The 22,886-nt window shown below is 53.0% G+C and overlaps 1 protein-coding gene and 5 pseudogenes across 1 annotated transcript; all 6 read right to left on the bottom strand.

Annotated features, from left to right (window-relative positions):
• Nucleotides 1-4,620: 4,620 nt before the first annotated feature.
• SAPIO_CDS8120 lies at nt 4,621-5,511 on the bottom strand (annotated as a pseudogene; the record flags this gene model as incomplete).
• A 1,346-nt stretch (nt 5,512-6,857) lies between these two features.
• On the bottom strand, nt 6,858-7,640 carry SAPIO_CDS8119 (annotated as a pseudogene; the record flags this gene model as incomplete).
• Nucleotides 7,641-8,106: 466 nt separating this feature from the next.
• On the bottom strand, nt 8,107-9,306 carry SAPIO_CDS8118 (annotated as a pseudogene; the record flags this gene model as incomplete).
• Nucleotides 9,307-14,963: 5,657 nt separating this feature from the next.
• On the bottom strand, nt 14,964-17,435 carry SAPIO_CDS8117 (annotated as a pseudogene; the record flags this gene model as incomplete).
• A 534-nt stretch (nt 17,436-17,969) lies between these two features.
• On the bottom strand, nt 17,970-19,418 carry SAPIO_CDS8116 (annotated as a pseudogene; the record flags this gene model as incomplete).
• Nucleotides 19,419-20,679: 1,261 nt separating this feature from the next.
• On the bottom strand, nt 20,680-21,829 carry SAPIO_CDS8115 (uncharacterized protein; the record flags this gene model as incomplete). The annotated part of the gene is made up of 6 exons (XM_016789823.1): nt 20,680-20,696; nt 20,769-20,877; nt 20,959-21,264; nt 21,343-21,394; nt 21,460-21,495; nt 21,585-21,829. The coding sequence occupies 6 exons, from the start codon at nt 21,827-21,829 to the stop codon at nt 20,680-20,682; spliced, it is 765 nt and encodes a 254-aa protein (XP_016640086.1).
• Nucleotides 21,830-22,886: the final 1,057 nt, after the last annotated feature.

Below are 22,886 nucleotides of genomic sequence, written 5' to 3'. Positions count from 1 at the left end.
GTGGGAGTAGCCGCGAGTTAGAGTAAAAGTTGCCTCTCGAGCCCAGCCTCGCCGCCCGAGCCACCAAAAGGGTACCTAAGCAAGGGTCACCACCACCTCCACAAGTTTGAGGTATAAATCCGGAGGGTCTGCCGCGCTCTCTCCCACTCTCACACACTCTCTCACACGTATACCTGTATAGGGCTTGACGTAAGGCTCTTGTGGGATGCCACCAGCTTGGAGGACAGCTCCAGGTTACATGTGGAGAACAGAAACGGGAAATCCGGGGGAGAGGAGAAGATGAGATCGAAGCGAAGAATGGTGCAGGAAGTACATGTACGAAGAGCAGGAAGGGGTTTAGAACGAGGAAGTCCGATGAACGTCTCGCCTCGGGGGATTTTAGGGGTAAGGAGAGATCTATGGTGCAGAGGAGATGCAGAATCAGCAGGCAGTGTCGCACAGCTAAAGTAGTCTCGAGGTCAGCAGTGGAGGTTGCTAGTCAAGTTGTAGCGTGTGTGGATGTGTGGAGAGAGGTATCCGATACACGGCTCATTCAGGCGTAAAATGACCGTGGAGCCCCATGGGGTTCATCTCCAATGCGAGTGCGGAGAAATCAGATTTTCATAAAATAAAACGGGGTTGCATGTGGGGGAAGGGAGGGGCGCGGGCGGGGATGAGGCCAATCAGGTATAGTTCCGAGGTGCCGTTTGATGGAATGAGAGGATGGAGGAGCGAGCGAGAGAGCGAGAGAGCGAGCAAGTCAACTACACCCAACCAGGCAGGAACTCTACTTTTTTCCCTTTCCCTCTCCCCCCCTTCCTCGCTTTTGTTGTCCTTTTTTCACTCCTTTGAAAGCATCTGAACCCTCCCCCCCTGCGCCGTGTACTTTTACCACCCTTGCTTTCCCAATTGTCGGAGCCCTGGAGGGCGACGAGGAATCTAAATGCTCTTTCGCGGCAAGAACGGAAAGATCGGTACGATCGGGGGCTCTCTTGACCAGTAGCCACACCCACACCGTAGCACAGGTTTGTACAGTACATACGTACTTGCATAATAACTCCTCATGTGGCGGACTCTATTACCAACGCATTAGAGTTTGTGGGTGGTGGACTGACTCTGACAGCTTCGAGCGAGGCAGTCAGTGCAGCTTTTCCCTTGCAAACGTGGCCAATCTTCAGCGGCAGTCGAACGTTGAATGCGCCGCGGGATCTGGTACTCGTGTATTGCCTGGCAGATTACGAAGGCTGCCAGTGATTCCTGGCGTAGGTACCCTGGGGCCTGGACAAAGAGGGTACCCTAGTCGCTTGAGGTGCCATTGCGTCCAAGGAGCCGAGCTGGAAATTCCGTTCGTCCCCAATGGAGTTGCATGACACCGAGGTCGACACGTGTAAAATGGGGAAACAGCCGACCCAAGCACGCTGAGTATACAAAGGTAATAATGGATCAACGATGAGAGAGCCGCCGCCGAGCTGGAGTTAGCTTAAATCCCACCACTGGGCTGATGCTCATAACCACTCGGCTGGATGGAGAGCTGTTGCCGACCACAAGACCCGTCAATCTGCGACCTGCAGCCTGCAGCAGTGATTACCAACAGCCCCAGATCCACTAAATACAGCTTGACCCTTCGTGGGCCGACGACCTTTGACATATTTTAGCGTGGTGAGGGGGAAGAGCTGGTTTGGGATTGGGTTTAAGGCACACAGACAGGGAGAGCCTTGTTGGAGGATTCCGTGTGTGCGTCTAGCCGAGGGACGATCACGAAAAAAAGAGGAAAAAAAGATCAAAAGCTGGCGGACGCAAGGGCGGGCTTCCCCAGTCAATATTGTCCAGATGTGTATGTCGTAACAAGAGATCCAGAATAAGCTTAGATCAATAGATCTCAGAGGATGGTTATAGTTATTACAGGATGTCCGGCTGTCGCTCTCTAAGCTTTCCAAACCAAGTCGACACGGCTCGGAACCTCAAGCCGATGATGAATTGCTCTTTCCTCCGAAAACCGAAACCAGTTGAGAACGCGGGGGCACCTTCCCTCGACCGAGTCAGGGTGCAACTCGTCTGATCGATCTTGCGAGATAAACCAACGCGTCGTGCAGAAGTTTTCACGTGCAGCATCACAAGCCTAGACCGCAGACATTCTCGGATAGATGGGGTCCAGGATGAAGCAGGCGGAGTTAAGAAGCAAGGAAGGATCAGGCGTCGGACGATAGAGTACGAAGTCTTTCTCGTACCTTCCTGGGATCCAAGATGAAGGAAGTAGTGTACTTCGTATGAGGTACGAAGTAGGAAGTACAATTGGAATTATACTTTCCAATTGTTCCAGGCTCGTGGGGTAACCGACGACCCATTTCTAGCCCCAAGCCGTCCCTAAAACCCCACACCTTCCCAGAAAGTTTAAGGGCGAGAAACCCCTGTGGGGCATCGCGTTGAGTACAAGTACTTCGTGCATGCATTCGACCGAGTACGAAGTAGTGTACACTAGTATATTGTAATGTCGGAGTGTACGAATAACTTGGTACTGTTTGCTGCTGTTTTGCATTGAGGTCGGCGAGCTCTTCTAGATATGAAGGACAGCGATTGAGGATTGCACTCGGCTCCGAAATGCTGAGGAAGTCGCTGTTTTAAGACGGAGGAACACCAAGGGCTGGTCTGGGGGCTAATTGGGGAAGCACATGCTCACTGGACTGTTCTGGACGACAATGACAGCACCAGGCTTCACCTCGCGATTCTCCTCCAAGTCTTCTCCACTTTCCGCGATCAAATATTGTTGGGGATCCTGTCTCTTATTTTCTCTCGGCTTTCCCTTTCCATTTATGCGTTATGTGTGCGCTGACAGAACTAAGGGCCGCCGTCCAAACCTGGAAACGGGAGAACCACTGATCTCTTTTTGCGCTCGACCTCACCCATGATCACTTGATCACTGTTCCCAATCTTCCGGTACGTACCCGAGGCACTCGGCGAGAAGTCCAGAAATGCATCAATGGGAAGCAAGACTTTCGAGACGATGGGTCTCTCAACGGACCCCCTCCATCATATCTATCTTCCACCGGGAGTTTTTCGAGAAGAGGTTCAGGAGCTTTATCTCAGATTATCTCGGGAAGGAGAGGGAAAACATGGCGCTCTGGTACCGAGGCCTGATTGGTATTCTGCCCGCTTCATTGCCCATCCTGGGGGACAAAAGATGTCGATCGAGAAAGTTCCGTTTCGTTTTCTTCCGTGCATCGTTTATTAATTCACTTTCATCCCACCACTCCGCGCGAAAAGTACGCATTCTGGAAGCCTTTCTAGATCAATCTTCGCCGTCCCCCCTTGAAGACGATACCATCGTTCTTCCCTTCCCCGCTCGGAAACGAAGGGCGACAAGAAGAAGCCTGCGATTTGGCCAATCTAATGATGAGGTTATAAATGGTGCGGAGGACGGCTGCCGAGTGGCGGGTGGATCGATGGCAAACGAATATCCAGCGGATGATTGTTTAGTCTCCGAGCACGTTGAAACCTTTGATATCCATTCCACTCCATTGGATGTTCTGCTCCGTCCTAGAGTATATCCCCTATCCCCAAATCCCGCTAAAGCACCACCGCGTTCCTCCCCATTGAACGTAGTGAGGGCATTGACTTGAGATCTCTCATTTTTCCCGCCCTATTAATTACCTTCTTCCTCAACAGCACCCATGGCCCCGCTCGCTGCCCGTTCTCGCAAATAGCCTGATGATAGGGAGAGCCCAACCTCATCCCGAGGGAGGGGGCCCTCGTCACGGAATCTGAAGATGTATAAGTGCCCCGGAGCGCAAGGCTCCTTCATTTGGGGTCAGACTTCCCCCTCCTTCCTCCTCCTTTTAACCTGTTGGAGCTGGAACTTGACAACAGCTTCCTCATGAGTTCTGGCAGGGTTGAGACGCCATCCCCAAGTGCCGAAGCTCATATACAGGTTCATCTCCTTCACCCCTCTCTGAGCTTCGGCGCCATAGGCCTGTAGATTGTGAACCGCCCTCCTGAGGACCACCTTAGGGAGGTCACGAGTCGAGTGGCGAATGTTATTCACGATCTCTGAAGCGCGCTCTATGCGGGGAGCCCGTTGCAAACTCTCATGGGTTTGTTTGATTGCATTGTGCCTGATGGAGCCGGGGGCACGCGAGGCATGAAGATATGCGCTCACCTTACGACGGACGGTATCATTTCGTGATTGCCATTCTCACGCTCCCTCGAGTGGTAGTATATCATGGTACATTGGGCCATGAGCCACACATCCTTGTATTTGCCCACCCTGGTCAGTATTATGAACTCGATGTGCCGTATCGCGGGTTAGTTGCAATGAGATGTTATTCATGCGAGGGTGAGATGTAGTAACTCCGTTTCTGATACGACTGACTTCACCGCCCTTTCTAGAGTGCAAATAGTCTTTTTTGTAATGGCTAGGCTAAAGCATACTGAAGGGCTTACATCCCTAGTCCCAGCCCTTCCTCCTACCTCCCTCCCTCCCTCCCTCCGTAAACCTGATTAGGAAATGTCTTCATTGCAGCGGCATAACATCATTGGGGGGCTCTTCTATATCGATGAGACGAGAGCCTTATGAGAGAGAGATGATAATGTAGCATCCCCGCATGGAGCAGCTCTCCGTCCCTGAGGTCCCGTTCAGAAGTAAAGTTAGCCCTCCTGGGAGTACCCCAGATCCTTGCTCCCCTCATCCAACCCCATCTTGACCAGCCTGGCCCTCATACCCTCCGCCCTCGCCCGCAGACCCTCATCCAACTCTCCAAACTTGCAATTATTCACCCAGCTCCCCACCCCATGCTGCAACACATTCCTCGCCCTCAACGCCTTACCCTTGACGTGGCCCACACTCCCATGCAAGGTCATCCTCTCCTTCGACGAATCATAAGAACCCCTGTGCAAGATGTTATTATCGTAAAACACGATATCTCCAGGTCCCAACTTCACCCTCAGCTCATCGGGCAACCCCTTTTCATACGGCCCCGCATTCCTCTCCGTCTCCGTCCTCGCTCTTCTATGCGACCCCGGCACGACAATCAAGCTCTCATCATCATACAAGGCCAGATTATACTGCGCATGCCACGCCGGCTCCTCCAACCTCTTCAGCTCCTCCTCGTCCGTCGCCTCGGGCGGGATATCATCCCTATGCCACCTTAGCTCAAAGTCCTTCTCGGGGCGAACGAGCATGTTGAACAGCTCCATGACGAGGTCCTCCTCGCCCGAGCACTCCAGAAGATCCTTGATGATGCCCAGGATGGCGTCCGAGAAGTAGAGTTCCGTGAAGATCTTACTGTCCGGTAGGGCCGGGTTCATCAGGTGCTGCACGCCCCAGATGCCGCCCGTGGCCTGTGTGGGGTCCCAGGGCGGGAATTGCTTGCCAACGATGCGGACGTGCGGCCAGTTGCCGGCGCGGGCGAGATCCGTTGAGCGGGCGCTTGCGGCTTGCAGGGCGGCGAGGGTTGAAGGGTCGAGGATGGATTTGATGACGACGAAGCCATCGCGCTCGAGTTGGGCGCGGAGGGGGGTGTCGGTGGTTACCGCCATTGTGGGGATGCAGGCGGGGGTTTTGGTTTATTTGGAGGTGGGTTCGTAACTTCGTAAAAGCTCGTGAGTTGTAGATTATTTCCTTTTCCTTTCCTTTTCTTCTTTTTTTATTATTCCCCTTGGTTCTCGGAAGCTTTCTCGCGGAAATCCTTATTCTCTTGCGGAGAAGCCCAAGAAGATAAAATCAGGTCGTGATGGTTCTCTGGAATCAGTGGGACCCGGTATGCAACGTTGTAGTGCAGCTAATCGGAGGCTAGAACAGCTAGAACGTGGTAAGTGAGGAGGCTTCCCCGAGCTGAAAGCGCTCTTGGTTGTACGAGCTGACCTTTTTTGTTTCTCCACACGCCGGATTTTGGTAGGCCCTGATGGGTGGGATTAACGGTGGTGTCATCCGATTTTGGTTGTAGGAAGCGGGTGGGAGTGGGAGAGCGGACGACGGTTTGCTTCGGGTTCCTGATCCGGCCGAAATTTTGAAGATCAGCAATGCTTCTTTGCCTTTGATTCAATTTTTCCTTCCACGGGGGCGGGGACGGGTTGGCTCCTTCGGAGTTTCCTTGTTTGGCTTTGACGAAGATCTCGACTGTGGAAGGTGCGTGTTACGGTTCAGTTGCCTCTCTTTGTCGAGTATAATGTATTCAGGAAAGTATGTGAGAATTAGGTAGCTCTCACCTAGCTTGAAATGAGCCTTGAGCAGTCCTACGGCATTTCGTGTGAAAAGACAACGAAATCTCAGGAAAATTTTGGGTTGAGTTGAATAGGTCCAGTGTTGCGTCAATCGCCAATCGTCAATTGTGATAGTCGGAGAGACTGGGACTGTCCGTCTGTCCAAGGTTCATCAGTGCCATAGAGTCAAGGTCGACAGATAACTGATCAGAGAGTATCTCAAGATTCCTTGCGGATCAATCTACTTTAATCCGACAGCTGGCTCTGCATTATACCACCTTCTAATGGTCAATTGAAGCCGTGTTCTTCATTTGCATGCTAGGCTTCTCCAACCTGCCTCCGCGCTGCCGTATACAGACAGCCTCCTCTAGCCCTGGATTCAAGTACCTCTTTTTTCCGATATACGAGGAAGATAGAGACGTAAAAGAAAGAGACGGACACAGCAGGTGTCAAAGCTAGAAGGGTGTAAAATACCCTGCTGCTTGAGGAGCATTGTTACAACCACCAGATACATGCGCATCCTCGCTCGCGGCTCCATCATCACCGCAGCGACATCCAAGAAACCGAGGCCAAACTTTTAATTTCCCCACGTTATCCATATCTCGTAACCATCCATGGCAATGCATCCAGTAGCTCGTTTCCTCAGATTCCCCTTCACCACATAACGCCATACCCCCCAAGCTCTATACCTCCCACGCCTCTTCGGGCCACTTCACCGACCACCCCGTCACCGTCTTCTGCACATCCAAATCGCCCGGATCCCCCTCAAACAACGGCTTATCCAACTTCCTCTCCAAGACCTTCTCGACAACAAACCCCGCCTCCCTCGCGGTATCGAAAAACGCCAAATCCTTCTCCTTCAACCAAGGCCTGTACGACGTAAACACCACATACGCCACGCTCCCCCTCGCCCTCTTCAACGCCTTCTGAATACTCTTAACCATATTCCCATGCTCCGAGTGCCTAAACAGCAAATCCGCCAAAATCAACACATCAAACCCCTTCCTATCCTTCTCCTCCAACTCTTCCAGTAACGGTTCGACGTCCCTCCCCCAGATATACCCCTTCACCCTCACCCTCCCCTTCGCACTCTCCACCACCTCCTCCATCTCATCCACGTTCTTCTGCATCGTCTTCACCAGGTCCACATCGGGATAATCTGTCACCACCGCCCGCGAACATCCTAGCACTCCGCATACAAGCGATGGTAACCCCGCGCCCGCACCGAGCTCGAGCACCGTCCGCCCGCGCACGAGGGACGGGGTGGCCTCGAAGTACTTGGATACTATGCGCGCACCATTCCATAGGTGGTGCGCTTCTAAAGGCGAGTGGCCCACGAGGTGCAGAGTGAGCTCTTGGCCTGTCTCGAGGGTGTAGGATTCGACTTTGGGAGGTGGGGTGGGTGGGTAATAGTTTTCTGGTTCGGCGAAGAGGTCGCCCGTTGAGAGGTCGAGGTCCGTCTCCATTTTGAGGGAGGGGTTTTGAGATGAGTGGAATGTGATGAACAGTGGCGCGTAAGTGGTAATTGGACAAAATTCGATTTACTCTTATTCGAAACGAGATCACTTTCTCCTTGATGAGATTGAAGGAGTGTATGAAGATGTGAAATTTATGATGTGGATTTGAGTATTTTTTTTTTTAAGTGGGGTACAAAAATTGAAGAGCGGTTTTAGCATCAAGCCAGTCTGAAGTCATTGATAGAACACTGATTTGATCCCGAACCATTGCGATGCGCCTAGTACCATGCTTGTTAAGCGCCCACATAAAATAGAACGAGTAATAGCTATAATGGATTGGTGTCTCCGTTACATAGAGCAGTGTGATCGATGCTACTATCCTTGATGCTCCTCGGATTTCCTCCCTCTTCCATAGACCCTCCAAAAGGCGTAGGCGTCACCTCTACCAACGTTAGCCCACTATCTACCCTCACCCTCAAAGAGCGGACCTCCCTGAACTCCTCGCCAACTCCTTCAACATCTCAATAGTCCCCTCCTCCCTCTCCCTATACTCCCTAACCCTCTCCTCCCGCTCCGCCATCCTCGCCCTCCAAATCTCCTCCCGCCTCGCCTCCCTCTCCGACTTCTTCCTCTCCCGAACCTCCTTCTCCTTCTTCGCCGCCTCCAACGAATCCTCCCCGCCAGCCCCCATCAATGTCCCCTCGTCCACCTCCCCAACTCCGGGCGACCTCTCCCTGAACTGCTTCATCTTCTCGTTCGTCTCGCGCTTCTTCTCGAGCTGCCGTTCGCGGCTCCCCGGGTCGGCGCGCGGGACGAGTTCTTCGAGGCGCTCTTTTTGTTCGCGCCGGTCGAGTTTGCGCGCGTGGCGGATGGAGGATATGCGGTCAGCGCGCTCTTGGGCTGATTCTTCGGCTGCTAGCTCGTCTCGGATCTTAAGGTCTTCGAGGTGCGGCGTCGCCGCTGTATGTCTCGCACCGGAACGGTAGTATGAAGGCGGTAAAGCGGGCCCGATATCCGAATCTGAATTCGAGTCTCCGTCTTCCTCCTCCACGCGTCTCTCGACACTGTCATCCTCTGCCCTCCGTCGGTCGTCCTCGTCCCTCCTACGATGACGACCCTCTCTCCTAGACTCAGTAACTCGCTCCTCCTCCTCCCCCTCATCTCCATACCCTGCCTCCGCCTCCTTCGCAACCTCAAAAATCCCCGGATCATACCACCCCTCCGCCAACTCCCCCTTATTCCACTTCCCCAAAAAACTCTTCCACCGCCCCCTCAACTCCCTCTCCCCCATCTCCCTCGCATCCCTCTGCTTCTGTATCCGGAGATAATACCCCAGCAGCGGCCTGAACCCATCGAAATCTCCCTTGACTAATCTCCGCGCCCCGAACGGTAACTTCACATCCCCCGACTGCTCTTCGTCTAGCCTCTTCCGATGACGGCGACGATCCTCGTCGCCTCCCCGGGGGGACCTCTTCCGCTTGTGACGTTCCTCGCTTCGTCGCCTCTCATCGCGGTAAGAACTCTGCCGAGCGCTTCGCTCCGGCGACCGCCGCGTTCTTTGCTCTCGGTGGCGGTGGGGTCTCGGTGATCTGGATCTGGACCCTGGTCGCGTGCTGCCATGCCTTGGACTGAAGCTGTCGGTCGATGACCGACCTTGGCGGCGAGACGATTCCATCAATATTGGTAGAAATGAATGTATTTCTGGAGATATACTGTTTGGGCGAATAGGAATCAATTTTGTGTGTTTTATTTTTCTCTCTCTTTTTTTTTCTTTTTCTTTTCAGTCTGGAATTTGTCCAGAGATTGGAAGGTGAGGGAGTGACACAAGTTATGAGATGGTGCTTGGGGATATACATCTATTATAGAGATATGCCTTGATAAATGAATACCTAGGTTAGATCGCGTATAGCAATATATCCCTCGAATTCAACACCACTCCTAGAATGATTATCAGCAGCTTCGGCCTCGCCTAGAGCAAGGCCGTATGGAGAATATATACTTGTATGTAATTTGAGTACAGATTTTCCTAAAGAAATATCGTTTCTGGGCTCGTAGAACCTCTATATGCTCATGCCTGCCCCAATAGCCCTTGCCGAGTACCCATAAAACGCAAACTATGCTATTGATCCCTCCCATTTCTCCCAATGATTTCCTGACAAGCTCCCAAGGAATCTCCTAATAGTGGGTATCTCTTTTTTCATGAAGCAAGAACGTCATCCAAGTCATAGTGAGTAAAAATGAAGCATACAACGGCCGCTTTCCGTACACGAAATGTTTGGGGGACATTCGTTATTACGACCAGTTTTACTCTTACAGAAGGTGTTGCCAAATATCCCAAGGCAGAGAAAACTCCATTCCACCCACCCACCTATCCATCCAAAGAAGAAAGAAAGAGAGGAAAATATGAAGGAAAATTCTCTGTTCATGTACCCGATGGCGCCGACGAGTCTGGCATGGGATTATTACCATGCACTACGCACCCTAGACACTGGCAATCGTCGCCACAGGGACACGATGCAGTATCTCCAACACAAGTGTCAGTGAGAGGATATGTAACAAAGAAGAAGTCGTTCGCGGAGAGGATTTCGTCGCTTGTCCCAGATGCCGTATCTGATGGGGTTTGGGGCGTTGGCGAGGCCTTGGGAGAGGTGACGGTGCCTGGTCCTGTGGCCGCAGTTGAAGTTGACGACGTCGGCCCGGCCACCGACGTGTTTCCATTCCCGTTGAGCCCTTCAACATGATGGGCAGCGAGAACCGGACTTGCAGATGAAGAACCATTCGCATGACCGTTGCCGCAACAGCTACTCTCCGTCTTAGTGTTACCAAGAGGGCTAGGGTGTCTGCCATTTGTATGGGGAAGTTCTCCGACCTGGGGTAGAGGTTGCGGGGCTTGGGGAGCCTGCGTAGCTATGGGTGAGCTCATGCCATTAGCCCAAGAATCTTCCATCATCAGATTCCAAGCCGATCGGACGTAGTTTTGAGTTGCGTCATTGTATGGATGGGCAGCACATCCAATACACTGGCAACCATCTCCGCAGGTACAAACGTGGGAGGTTCCAATAGTAGGCGTGCTAGGAGCAGGGCTAGTCATGTAGCCGATATTTGGCGGTCCCATTGGGTTCGGACTGCCTAGTCCTTGCGCCATCATAGAATCCATTGCCTGCTTCCATAGTTCAGGCAGCAAGGGCTGGAGATATGATCCGTAGTGGGGTGGGTACGTAAATACTGTTGGATGAGGGTAAAAGTGCGCGAACGGTTGGCCCTGGGGACCGACTCCCGGCATCACCATTCCGGGACTTGGTTGTGGCACATGAGTGGCCTCGACAGGTTGCATCGACGCTGGCTGGGGAGTTGAGGAAGCAGATCCACAGCAGGACCCCTTCTTCGGCATCACATCGTTGTTCGTACCCGAGCCCGCCCTCCTGTGTAACGTTGCTAGATGGTTATTCCTGCCCTCAGAAATCGGTGTATGGGGAGTTTGGCCTGCGAGGAACGACTCGCTTGATATAGTACCCGAGTGGACCTCCGCATGTATTGGCGCCATGTTGTGGTTTGATCCTGGAGGCGGCATCTGGTGGGGGAAGATCGGGTACATTATGTGATTCATGGCGCCCTGGCCGGGATGGTGTATTTGCCCGTAATGGCCATTCGACAAGTTCGGTATCGTTTGCATCACCGGGGTCCTGTTTGGAGTTTGTGATGGGCTTCTGGTGTCTAGGGAAGGCATAATGTTGACCTGGCTGAGGTCTATTCGGTTGAGAGTCGAGGGGTCTATCGATGCCTTTCGACTCTGCGGCTTCGGAGGCTTCTGAACGCGGAAGGATCCCGAGCCTGAGGTGGTCTTTGCCGGCGACTTCGGAGGGGTCTCGCCCGGGGGTGACGATTTGATTTTAGGAGAGGCGCTACCTCCTTTCGAGGCAGGTGGTTTGGACGCGCCGCATCGACATTGCTGTTTGCGAGGGATAGCTGCGGTCACGCCACCGGCGCAACCGCACTGACGAGAGGGAGGGTGAGGACATAAGCTCAGGGGCCTGCCAGGTTTCCGGACAGGCACCATGAGACGTTCGTTTGCATGATTACATTTCGTAGAACGATGGCCGCGGATGCATGGCTCGCTTCGGGGGCATAGAGGTTAGCATATGGAGGGCGGATTCGAGAAAACCCTTTCAAGCGTAACGCCACTTGGCATCGCCACTGAGAGCTGGGTGACTTTCTTGCAAGTGCCGGGACGAGCTATCGAGAGGCGCCTCGAGAGACGAAGAATTGGTGGTGAGGGGTGGAGTAGAGAAGCACGACTATGCCTAGAAGGCCGACGAGAGGGGGGAGGTAGCTGCGGTGCGGTAAAGAGATTGAAGGAAGTCCATGGATGGGGGCAACGGGCTAAAGGAGCACTTGTGGATAGCGACTCACCAGGCCATCTTTTGACCATTAATGATGGGCATTTTGTAGATAAGACGGTCCTCCGCAGCTTTCAGCTACATGTGTCGGATGTCGGACAACGAAGCGAACGGATGACGTCCCAGAAGGTTTCGGCGACACGTAGGCAACCGCAACGGCGTATCCGGCGGAATACGTGTACACGGGAGGCAGCTCCCGGAGCCCGGAAATCGGATCGGCACGTCTAGTTTCCGACTTCACCTGGCGCCTCACAAGGGCAAGACATCAAGCGGTCAAGAAGGTACCGAGACCAAAGGAAAAAGGAAGACTGGAGGTACCTTCGTTCGATGTCTCTCTGTTCTGCAATCCCAAACCCTGTGAAAGGCGCAAGGCCAAGCAATCAAGAGAGGGGAACAAGGCAAGACGTGCTAGGAGGGAGGGCTAGATCAGAGCTGGAGCCCCGCCTGTCCAATCCTGGCAAGGCAAAGGAACGTTGGATGCTCTGTTGCGAGAGAAGAGAATATGATAGTCGCAGGAGGAGGGTAACGCGCGAGGCAAAGCTAGTCGAACTATGGAAGCAGTGGAGTGGTGGAGGAATTGGAGGCGGATGGAGAAAACTTGCGCAAATGCAAATCCAACCGGGTGTGTCGAAGTAGGATAATGTGCTCACCCACGTTTTCGCCTGCACGATGACCACTACATGCGAAGGAAAGCGAACCGAAAACGGTAACTTTGCGGAAGAGTGCGTAGAAGAGGCGAAAGACGCGGTTGTGGTGGTCCCACAGGAAGAACCACTTAATGAAGCAACTCGATTGCTGGGTCAGACAAAGGATGCGGTGTCCAGACTTTGACGTCGCCGATTTATTTGACACCAAAGACAGGTCGAGATTCCAAGTCTGGAACTGGCAAGTCTCGAAATACAATCAACAAAGTAATGAACCGGACGGAAAGCGAATGCGGTCGCGGGTACTCTAATATTAACAGGAGAAGTGACGGACAGGGCCCGCTATTGTCCGACGTTGGAGGACTCTTGCTCAAATTTGTTCACCATAGTGGGGTGGGTGTTAGTAATGTTTTGGGGGGGAAAGAGAGGGGACCTTGGGGGCGGCTTGGGGACTTGGAGACTGCCAGGCGAAGTACGAACAAGGAAACTACTTCGTCCACTACTTCGCTGGACCTGATACTAGGTGGTCTGGATCGGTCTGGGCGACCCGCACTAGATGGCAACGGAAAGAAGCCCGCGTCTGCGCCTGAAAGGTGCCACCAAGTTTATCACGTTCTCGCGAGACCTGAGATTGCTTGGTCCCCCTCTCCTGCCTGGTCTACGATTTTTGGGTGGGGGTGTAACTTGAAGCTACTATCATTGAGAGAAGGAAGGACCGGAGGGAGCTCAGACTTGTCAATTGATCACTGCCGGTCGGCGGTCGTACTTGCCCGGCCGATGACTTGGAGCACCTGAAGCCCCGAACGATAGAGATAGCGGTACGAGCGAGAACTTAGCACAGATAACCTCCCATGTTCCTTCACTAATACGACGAACGAGAAACTCGCTTCCAATTGTTGGTCTTCCCGTTGCATGCCAAGTTCCAATCTTCCTTCCTCTGACTGCATATCTCGGTATTCGACATTAGCGCATCTCCCATTCGCTGTTTCCAGTTGGTTGCATCTCTGTAGTGTAGTTCTCGTCTTCTGTCAAGCCAAGCTGTCAAGAGCTGCAGCGAAGAGGCATCATGTCAAGCTGGCCCCCCAATGACATTAACCCCGAAGAAGGCACAATCACGCTCCCCTCAAAAATCCAAGATGCGACGCCATCCGTCAACATCACAATGGCTCGATTCTGTCCCCCTCTCCTCTCCTTCCTATTCCCAACACGGTAGTAGAGCAGCAATTCGTAGTGGAGACATCCGGGTGATGGGTACAACGAAACATGTCGTAGCGGCACTGTTTAGGCATGTGCTCTGTGCGGGATCGGAAAAGCTTTTCCCACACCCCCAAAACCAGCCCACCCATGATGAGCAAGTTTTCATTGGTCGGACTTCCAACGGGGCGTTCCTTCCCTGTGCCTTGGGCCTTGGCTCAATCCTCCAATGAGCCGTGTTAGTCAGATCTACAAGTCCACCACGACGTCTGACTTTTGTTTGTACAGGTGGAACTTTCTTGGTACGTCACGGCTGTATGGTCACGCATAATTTGGTTAATATTGGTGAAATGTACAGAAACAAGGCCGGATCAATGTTTTTTACTTCCACCCTCTCCATAGATGTTGTTTATGGGAGGAGGGATATAAAGTAATTCACTCCAGTATAACCTGTGGGAAGAAGGGCCTGTCTTAACAAGGCGCGGAGATGCGACTTTGTGGATGACATGCGGTGCAACACACTTCGATATTAATGCCAGAAACGGACATGAATCCGGTAGAATGGTCCCGGGGTCCTGCGTGCGATCAGCGCTTCACAGAAAGACGCATGCCCTGTGGGTTGATTGTCATCCGAAAGCTCATGTGAAGCTCCCCCCATGATAATTAGTAGAGATCGATCGACAATGGCTGGATCGAGAGAATATCTAGGCGTTGGGTATGGTATCCCCAAGCTAAAAAAGAATCTTGGCAGCATCGAGGAAACCACTCTTTACATTGAAGAATAGAGGCCCAAGTCCAGAACCATCTTAACAGTCCCAAATTATGACTACCTAAACACCCCCGATCCAGGACATGCCTGCCTCTACCATGCCTCGTCTTAGTTTAGCCCGAGTAAACTGGGAGCCTCGAACTGGGGGTCTCCCCACGTTTCCACCCGCGGGTGCCCTCCATCACAATACTATATGTCATGTCAACCCCTCACCAAGTACGAGGTACCAGACGCGGACGCGGCACGACTGTGTTCAGACCCTCCTGCACAGCTGGTATTTTTTTTTTTTTTCTTTTTCTTTTTTTGGGCTCCGCCAAGTCCGTTCCAACTAATCCGACTCGCCCGAATCTGCAAACATGTCCACGGCTTTTATTCGATTTCTCGCCGTCCGAGCCGTTGGTTTCGACGATAGCTGGAGTGACCCAACAGCTGCACGCTCCTCTTCCTGCGCATCCATCGGCTTGGAGCCCTGAGTTTCTGTAGGTTCGCCGGCCACATCGTCTTCTTCCATCGGTACACCCTCTACGTCCTCTTCGCTCATAGGTTCGCCCTCAACATCGTCTTCGGCCATTGGTTCGCCTTCCACATCATCGTCACCCATAGGCTCTCCTTCCACGTCGTCATCGTCGCCCATAGGTTCACCCTGTACATCATCATCCTCTTCCATCGGCTCACCCTCGACGTCCTCGTCCGCTTCTTTGCCGAGCGGCAACGGCGCCGTCGTCTCCGTAGACTTGTTAGACGCTTCAACCGGTTTCCATTTGCCTTGCTTAGACTCAGTAGTTTCGACCTCCTGTAGGTTCCTTAGCTCAGGCGGGTCCTCAAAGTTGCGCACGAACAACTCTTGGCTATCGGCCGTGAATACGCACCAGCCCTCCCAAAGGTTGAGAATCAAGCTGACGCTGCGCTTCCACTTGTCCGCCCTCAGCCGACCCCATCCGTTCTTGTGCGCCATCATGCCCAGCTTCTCGAATGTGTTGCGTTCCCTGAGAGCCGTCTCGAAAAGTTGCCGGAATCTCCACGCGTGACGCACGCCGCTTGTGGACGAGGATGACAAGATGTCGCTGATTGCGTAGAGGCCGACGAGCTTAGCTCCGCTGTCGTCGTTCCCTTCATTCCCACCCTTGCTGTCCTCGGCCTCGGGACTGGAGTCCCTCTCTCTGCCGCCATTTTTCCGTTGAGGGTTCGCCCTCGTGGTGGCGAACGGCTTGTCTATGTTAGAGACTATCATGTCCACCACCTCATCTGCTCCCCGACTCGCATGTGTGATTGCGAATGCCGTGATTCTCGCAACATCTCCTTTTCGTATTCTTGATAGCGTTGTCGGTAACCGTGATAGCAAGTGCGCGAGCCTCGCCTTTTCTAACGGGTTGAGAAATGTCTTCTCGACCTCATTCCCCGGCCCATCCCGGTTCCCATCATTTTCCCAGCCTTCATCGTCTGTAGAATGGTAGTCGGGATCAGACGCGAGCTCGTCAATCTCGATAGTATACTCGAACGGCAGCCCCTTGGCTGGCTCTTTCCACGCATGGCTGTCCTCGAAAATAGGGTAGTATTTCTGTCGTCTCGGAACTGATGCCGAACCCGTCACGACTTGCCACAGCTTCCACCTATACCACACGCCGGCCTCTCCCCGAGCGTTCCAGAGCCAAGCCCACTTCTCCTCCCGCTGTACATCCGGGCGCGACATTAGCAGCGCCTCAAACTCCGGGCCGTGTTCAAGGAGTCCCTCTATCACCATGTTGATCATTTGTACCGTTTTTATATCCTGAGGTGGCTGGACGGGAACGTGCATGAGATTGCTTCGGTTAATCGAGCTTGGCGGGCCGTAAGACGTGGGTGGCGCAAACCCGCGATGATGGAATCCACCGTGGTGAGATGAGTTGTTCCCTTGGGAGATGAGTTTCGCACCAAACGGTTGGGACGAGGACGTAGTCGTATTCATTAAAGAAGTCGCCGTCGAAGCAGCCACTGCTGAGGACAGATGACGGTGGATCGAAAGATAGTAGCCAAAGCCCAGGTACCGATTTTGGAGCTGGCTAACCACGGCATCGATTTCCGCCGCGGGCGTCTCCTGCGACAGCGTAACGATGGCGACGGTAGCCTTCCTTTCCGTAGCATTTTTTGCCGTACCAGGCAATATCTTCACGCCTTCCACAGCAAGACTCCCGGGTATCAAAGCCTTGATGGCCGCGGGCGAGATCCCCGGAGGCAGCTGCGAAAGCTGTAAAGTCGGCTTCGCCACCAACTCCTCCTCCCTCCTTGAGCTTCCCTCCGTCTCCTCCTCCTCATCGCTAGCGTTAAACGCCCGCGCGATAGACTTCGTAGGGGCCGTGCCTTCTTCCTCGTACCCTAATACCCCTCTATCGCCCTTCTCCCAGGCTCTAGGCGCATCCTTCTGAAATGCCTCAAAAGCCCTCTTCTTCCCAAACCCCGTAGGCGCCGGTCCCAGAGAACCTGGCCCACTCTTTAGCCCAGACCCGGACTGCACAAAATGTCTTCTCCCCGCGGCTCCGCCTCCTACCGTCGGCGGCTTCCCAGCACCCGGCCGGCCACCGCCGCCGAACGCGCCGCCTCTCGAATGCCGTTGGAACCTCCCACCCACGGAGTCATCATCGTCGCCGGAATTGTGGTCGAAGCTCTTGACAAAGTCCTCGAATACGGCTGCGGTCTCGGCGGCTTCGCGGGCGCGCTTGGCTTCGGCTTCGGCTTTTTGTTTCTCGAAGGCCGATTTTCGGGAGGGTTTTTGGAGCTTCGAGTCGGTCGGGAAGCCGTCTTCAGGACGCTTTCGGAAGGACATTTCTATTTTCTCCTTTGTTGTCTTCGGTGACAGGAGAGTTTGAACGCTGAAATTAGAGATGGAGGGAGGATTGATGGAATGGATGTCGCCGAGTCGAAAGCCAGCATGTGGTGCAAATGTGGTCCGTGCTCACTGGGGGCAAGCTCGCATCACGGTTAAAGGAATACAGCTCAGTATCTACATACACAGGATATAAGGCTTAACCTCCTCGCCAAACATGGAGAATCAGGAGTTCTCACAAATCATTCTTGGTAGTTTATTTCATTGATGGAGCAGTTGATGGAACAGTGAAGCGTTGAACTTTATTCGCGGCAACCAGCTACAGATTTCTGACCAAGTAGCACTCACCAAGGCTCCAATGGCATCATGACCATTCGAGCGCTTGGAAAGAGCAAACCAATTTCTGACTCTTTTCCTTCTCTGGCTTTAAGCCCTTTTAAGACAGTATCTCAGCGATGTAATTCATAAATATTCTATCCAATATATAAGCATCATGCATTCTTCTTCTTCCCGAGCATAGATCGAGCTTAACAACTATGCCCTCCTCTCCAACTCGCGATCCAACAGCATCCCCGGACTCCCGCCTCGACTTCCATCCTCCGTAACAACAGCATCAATGCCATCCACAACGGAAATCTTACCACCCTCCTTCCACCTCCACTTCTCCCTCACGGCCTCAGATCCCTCGCCCGCAATACAGTCAACAATCTTCTCGCCCAGCACCGGGAGGAACTTGTACCCATGTCCGCTGTCGCCCGTCGCCACGAAGACGCCCTTCCACGATGGATGATAGTCGACTAGGAAGTCTCCATCAGGCGTGTCGGAGTACCAGCAGATCCTGGAGGCTGTAAACGGCCTGTCGTGGATAGCCTTTATGGGGATGAACTGCTTCAGCGCGCGGCGGAGGTCGAGCTCAGCTTCGAGCGGAAGGCCGAGCGAAGGGGAATCGACGAGCGTTTTCGGTGCAGATACTCGTATTGTCGTGCTGGTCGCATCCGTGCTTCCAGAGCCGTTGGGGACATTCTTGGGCAGTAGGTTCTCCGCAGGTATATCGACGGGGTTAAGATACCCATAGGCGTGCCTCGCCGCCTTTAGCACCCGATTCCTAGGCGGAATGATGAACAGCCCGGAGCAAAGGTTCAACACAACAGGCATATTCCCAAGCTTCTCCTGCTCCTCCTCGCTCAAATCCAAATACGCGAGAACCTGCCCCGTAGCTGTAGCGAGACCCTTCAGATCAACCAGCGTCCCCGTCCAAGCCCCAGCAGCGACAACAACCAACTCAGCCTCAAGCGTCCTCCCATCGCTAAGCCTAACCCCCTTAACCACTCCCTTCTCATCATCCCTCACCAACCTCTCCACCGTCCCGTTAACAAACTGTACCCTTCCAGTCGCCTTCACCTTCCCAAGCAACCACTCCACCCCTCTCGCCGCATCCGCCCACCCCGACGTCCGATTCAAATACCCCCAATCCCCAACCTTCTCCCCCTCCCCCGTCCCCAACAACTCCTTCAACTTCTCCGCCGACCCCACCTCCACAATCTTATCCTCATAACCCTTCTCCCGCGCAATATCCAACACGTTCGCAAAGCTGCCCTTCACGTAGCCCATCCCCTCCTCATTTCCTTCCTCCCCAACGACTAGCAACCCACTCTCGGAATACCGCCCTTCACCACCGAGTTCTCCGGCTCCTTGCTGCCTCCAGACCTCTTGCGCCTCGGCTGCTAGCCGCGCGTACAGCCCATCAGCGTAGTCCGCTCGCACGATTCGCGAGGAATCCATGCTCGCCGCATCTCCGCTCGGTAGGTCCCCTTCCTTCTTGGAAGTGATGCGGTCGACGAGCGTTATCGTCGTCGAGGCGAAGGCGGGGCGTTGGGTTAGAGCCTGGGCTGTGCTGAGCCCGAAGACGCCGCTTCCGATGATGATGATGGAGGATGGTGGGGTGTAGCCCGGCGTTGGGGCCGATGTGCCTTCGTTAGCCATCCTTCGTCTTGGCTCTTTTTTTCGTTGGAATGATGATGGATGGAGGAGTTAGATAGAGAGAGAGTTGAGAGAGGAAGATTTTGGAGGTTGTCAGTACATCGAAAGCAATCAGACAGTAATATATGATAGGATCGCCGTCAACAGGACATAAGAAGACGCGAGAACCCCTCTTCAACCTCCCCTGGAGGCGAGACCGGCCCGAAGCAAAGCGAAGTGATCTGGCGCAATCTAGCGCACTAGACTCCATTAGGGGACCTTGCGTGGGGTCAAAAGAGATCCCGCTCCGCATCGGAGACTTCCCAAAGGGCGCGAATTGGCGTTCGCGTCGTTCATTCTCGATCAAGAGATTCACCATCTAAACACTCCAGAGAATCGAAATTGAGAGCAGTAATAATCGTCATTCAGCTACCTACTGACACTTCAAGGACGAGCCTCGGGTCTGCCAATTCCAGTCCACGCTAGGCTGATACGAGTTCGTTAATTAGAACTGATAAAGATAACCAGCCTGTGCCGCTCAAACGATGACTTTCCTGCTCCTTGTTCCACAGACCATGCGCGTTTAAGCGCTGCGCTGCCGTAGGCTGCATGCCCGCCACTCCAGGGCCCTGCGCCATTGACTTCTGCTTCTTCTCTACCGCTCAAATGCAGTAACGCGCCTCCTCCTCCTCATACGTCCATTTCTGTATCCTCAAGTCTGCTCCCTTCATGACACTCATTAGGGTTTGCGACTAGGTCGACGTTGTGAGAGAGAAAAAAATGCAATCGACCAAGACACGAGCAATCTATGCATTGCCGTGGGAAAGACAAATCTCTTATTTTTTCCGCCGGAACCAGAGAAAAAAAAATTAAACGCGAGGAAACGAGAGCGCAAAAAAGATGAGGAAAAAAAAGAAAATCTTTTGGCAATAATACCGACCCTCAAACAAGTTTCCGACCTTGATTGGGGTAACCACCTCCTTTGCCAACGCCGTTGCAATGCATGAAAAGAGTTTTTTTTGGGATGGAGGGAACGCGAAGTTGTTACAAATGTCGCAACTCATTCGCCTAACTCGGGTCGCCCCGGAACGGTAAATGAGGCTCACAACGCAGTCGTGGTATCGTAATGATGAATCTAATTGTACAAAAAACAAATGCTGGAGTCGGAGTAATCGTCGAATACGAGGCTCTGTCCTCGTCTCGAGAGAGAGGGTGTGTGTAATCGCTCGAGTCGAGTGAAAGTTGGCTCGGTGGACGTTCCGTCGATCTTGTTCTCGTTGAGAGTTTAGACCTTGCGGAAGTCTGGATGGCGGTTAGCAGGCCTGTTCATTGTGGCAAGTGGACATGACAAAAACGCGAGAGGCGCGAACATACCTTGAAGCACAGGGTAAATCATCTCGAAAGCTTGATAGATCTCCTCACGGACCTTGGCACCAGTAAGAACGATCTTGCCGCTGACGAAAATGAGAAGCACAATTTTAGGCTAGAAAGAGAGTAGGTTAGTGATTTGCTGTCATTGTTGAAGACGTCGGAGCAACCCGTCACAATCTCGGAGGCAACTAACCTTAATCATTCGGTAGATGAGACCAGGGAACAACTCAGGCTCATAGGAGCTGAAATTGTGGTGGCGCGACGCAAGACCCTCGAGCCTAATGGGGAACTTGATGTCGCACGAGCCGACAATGTTCTGGATCTTGAAGTCCGTGAACTTCGAGTTGAAGCCGAGCTTCTGGATGATACGCGCGTACTTGCGGCTAGCAAGCTTCGAGTCATCCTCAGACTTGGCACCAGTGACTACCATCTTGCCAGAGGCGAAGATCAGAGCGGTTGTCTTGGGCTCACGAATTCGCATGATGACAGCAGCGAAACGCTGTAAAGTAATTCAGGTTAGCAAAACTGCACAAGCCATGGACAGCATGCATGATTCGCAGAATCAGGTGTGCTGTACCTTTGGGTTGTACTCTGCATTTCGAGCATGCAGGGCAATGGTCTTAAGATCCCTGGAGACAGAAATGTGTCAGACGAGGGTCAGTCTCCTCGAGTCGCCAAGGGCAACAAAACTTACAGTCTGCAATCGAGGTTGACAGTCGCCACGATGTTTCTTTTGGTTGATTCTTGTAAGCACCAAGCTATATAACACTTGGAATTGGGCGCAAGTGCCCGACAAAAACATTTACGAGTTATACATACTGAAGAGTGGGAGTCAGGCCGCTGGCGCCAGGGTTGGTCGCGGGCGTGGCAGCAGGAGTAGCGGGAGTCACCCCGGTTCCGTTCGCAGGTTGACTTCCATTGACAGCGGGCACCTGGCCATTAGGCTTGACGTCTGGTGTGGTCCCATTCAGAGCATGCTGGCTATTGGGAAAGGCAAACGAGCCGGGTTCCATAAAACCCTTGGCTTGGGCGGCATTCGAGGGATGGGTTTGGATGGTCTCCATGATGACAACTTCTAGGTATTCGATGGAATAATCGCTATATTTCGCTCGAATCGGCGAACTGACCTATTTTGGTCCTAGTCAGCCATTCAGTCCTTGCACTCATGAGAGATGCGGATGCGCAAACCAAGACGCTAATCGAGTGGTACGCTGGGAAGAATGCTTGGGTGATGGATGATGGCTCTAGAACGAGGTTTGGGGGGATGCAGGGGGAGGAAGAGAAGAGGGAGCGAGAAAAGTGCCAATAAATAGTTTTTTTCCTTCCTGTGGCGACTTGTGGGATTAGGGAACGATTGATGGAGGAAGGCGCGGAGGCTCAATAGAATGAATGGCTGATCGATTCGTGGTGAATCACACAACCCTCTGAGCTCCCTCGCTCTTTCCGCGATAGTCTTGAGGATGCCGGGTTTGATGCCCAGTATCATCAAGGGTAGGGGACGCTATGAAAGAACAACATAACACAACAGAAACAAAACACCTACCGGATGTGGAGATGAACAAGTAAATGTCTCCCCGATAGTGGTCGTTCAAGAAATTGGGATGCGAGAAAGGACTTTGATAGGAGATCCTCGCAATGGTTCGGAAGAGATAGAGGGGAATCTCAGGAATAGGAACGATCGTGAGAGAACCTCGAGGTCAATCGTTGCCAGAAGATGGGGGGAGATGGAGGTCGGCTATGGCTAGCGAAGCTCCCAAGAGACGGCGCAGAACTCGGCAGAGAGGAAGAGAGATGAGGCAGGAGAGATATAGACTCGAAACGCTGTTCTTTGCGAGTCTTCTTCAATTCTTCTTTTTCTTTTGGCTCAACGGACAATCTATCTTCCTACTGATCTTTACAAATGCGCAAAGACCGGGGCGGGAGTAGAGGGAGGACGATGGGCGACTGTCTCTTGTGGGTAGCTCGACCGTCTCGCTCTCGCTGGACTCAAAAAAGTTCGTCCGCAAAGAAAATCCGCTGCGCAACCGGTCCTTAATTGGCGCTTCCTTGACAGGAAAAGGAATGACGACGGTGTTCGGCGGGAGAGGAAAAAAAAGGAAACGTGTTCCAGCTTCTTTTTTT

Source organism: Scedosporium apiospermum (assembly GCF_000732125.1).
Source record: "Scedosporium apiospermum strain IHEM 14462 chromosome Unknown SEQ_SAPIO_0121, whole genome shotgun sequence".
Classification (NCBI taxonomy): domain Eukaryota; kingdom Fungi; phylum Ascomycota; class Sordariomycetes; order Microascales; family Microascaceae; genus Scedosporium; species Scedosporium apiospermum.
The sequence above is the reverse complement of the archived record's forward strand: the minus strand, read 5'-3'. Positions and strand labels throughout refer to the sequence as shown.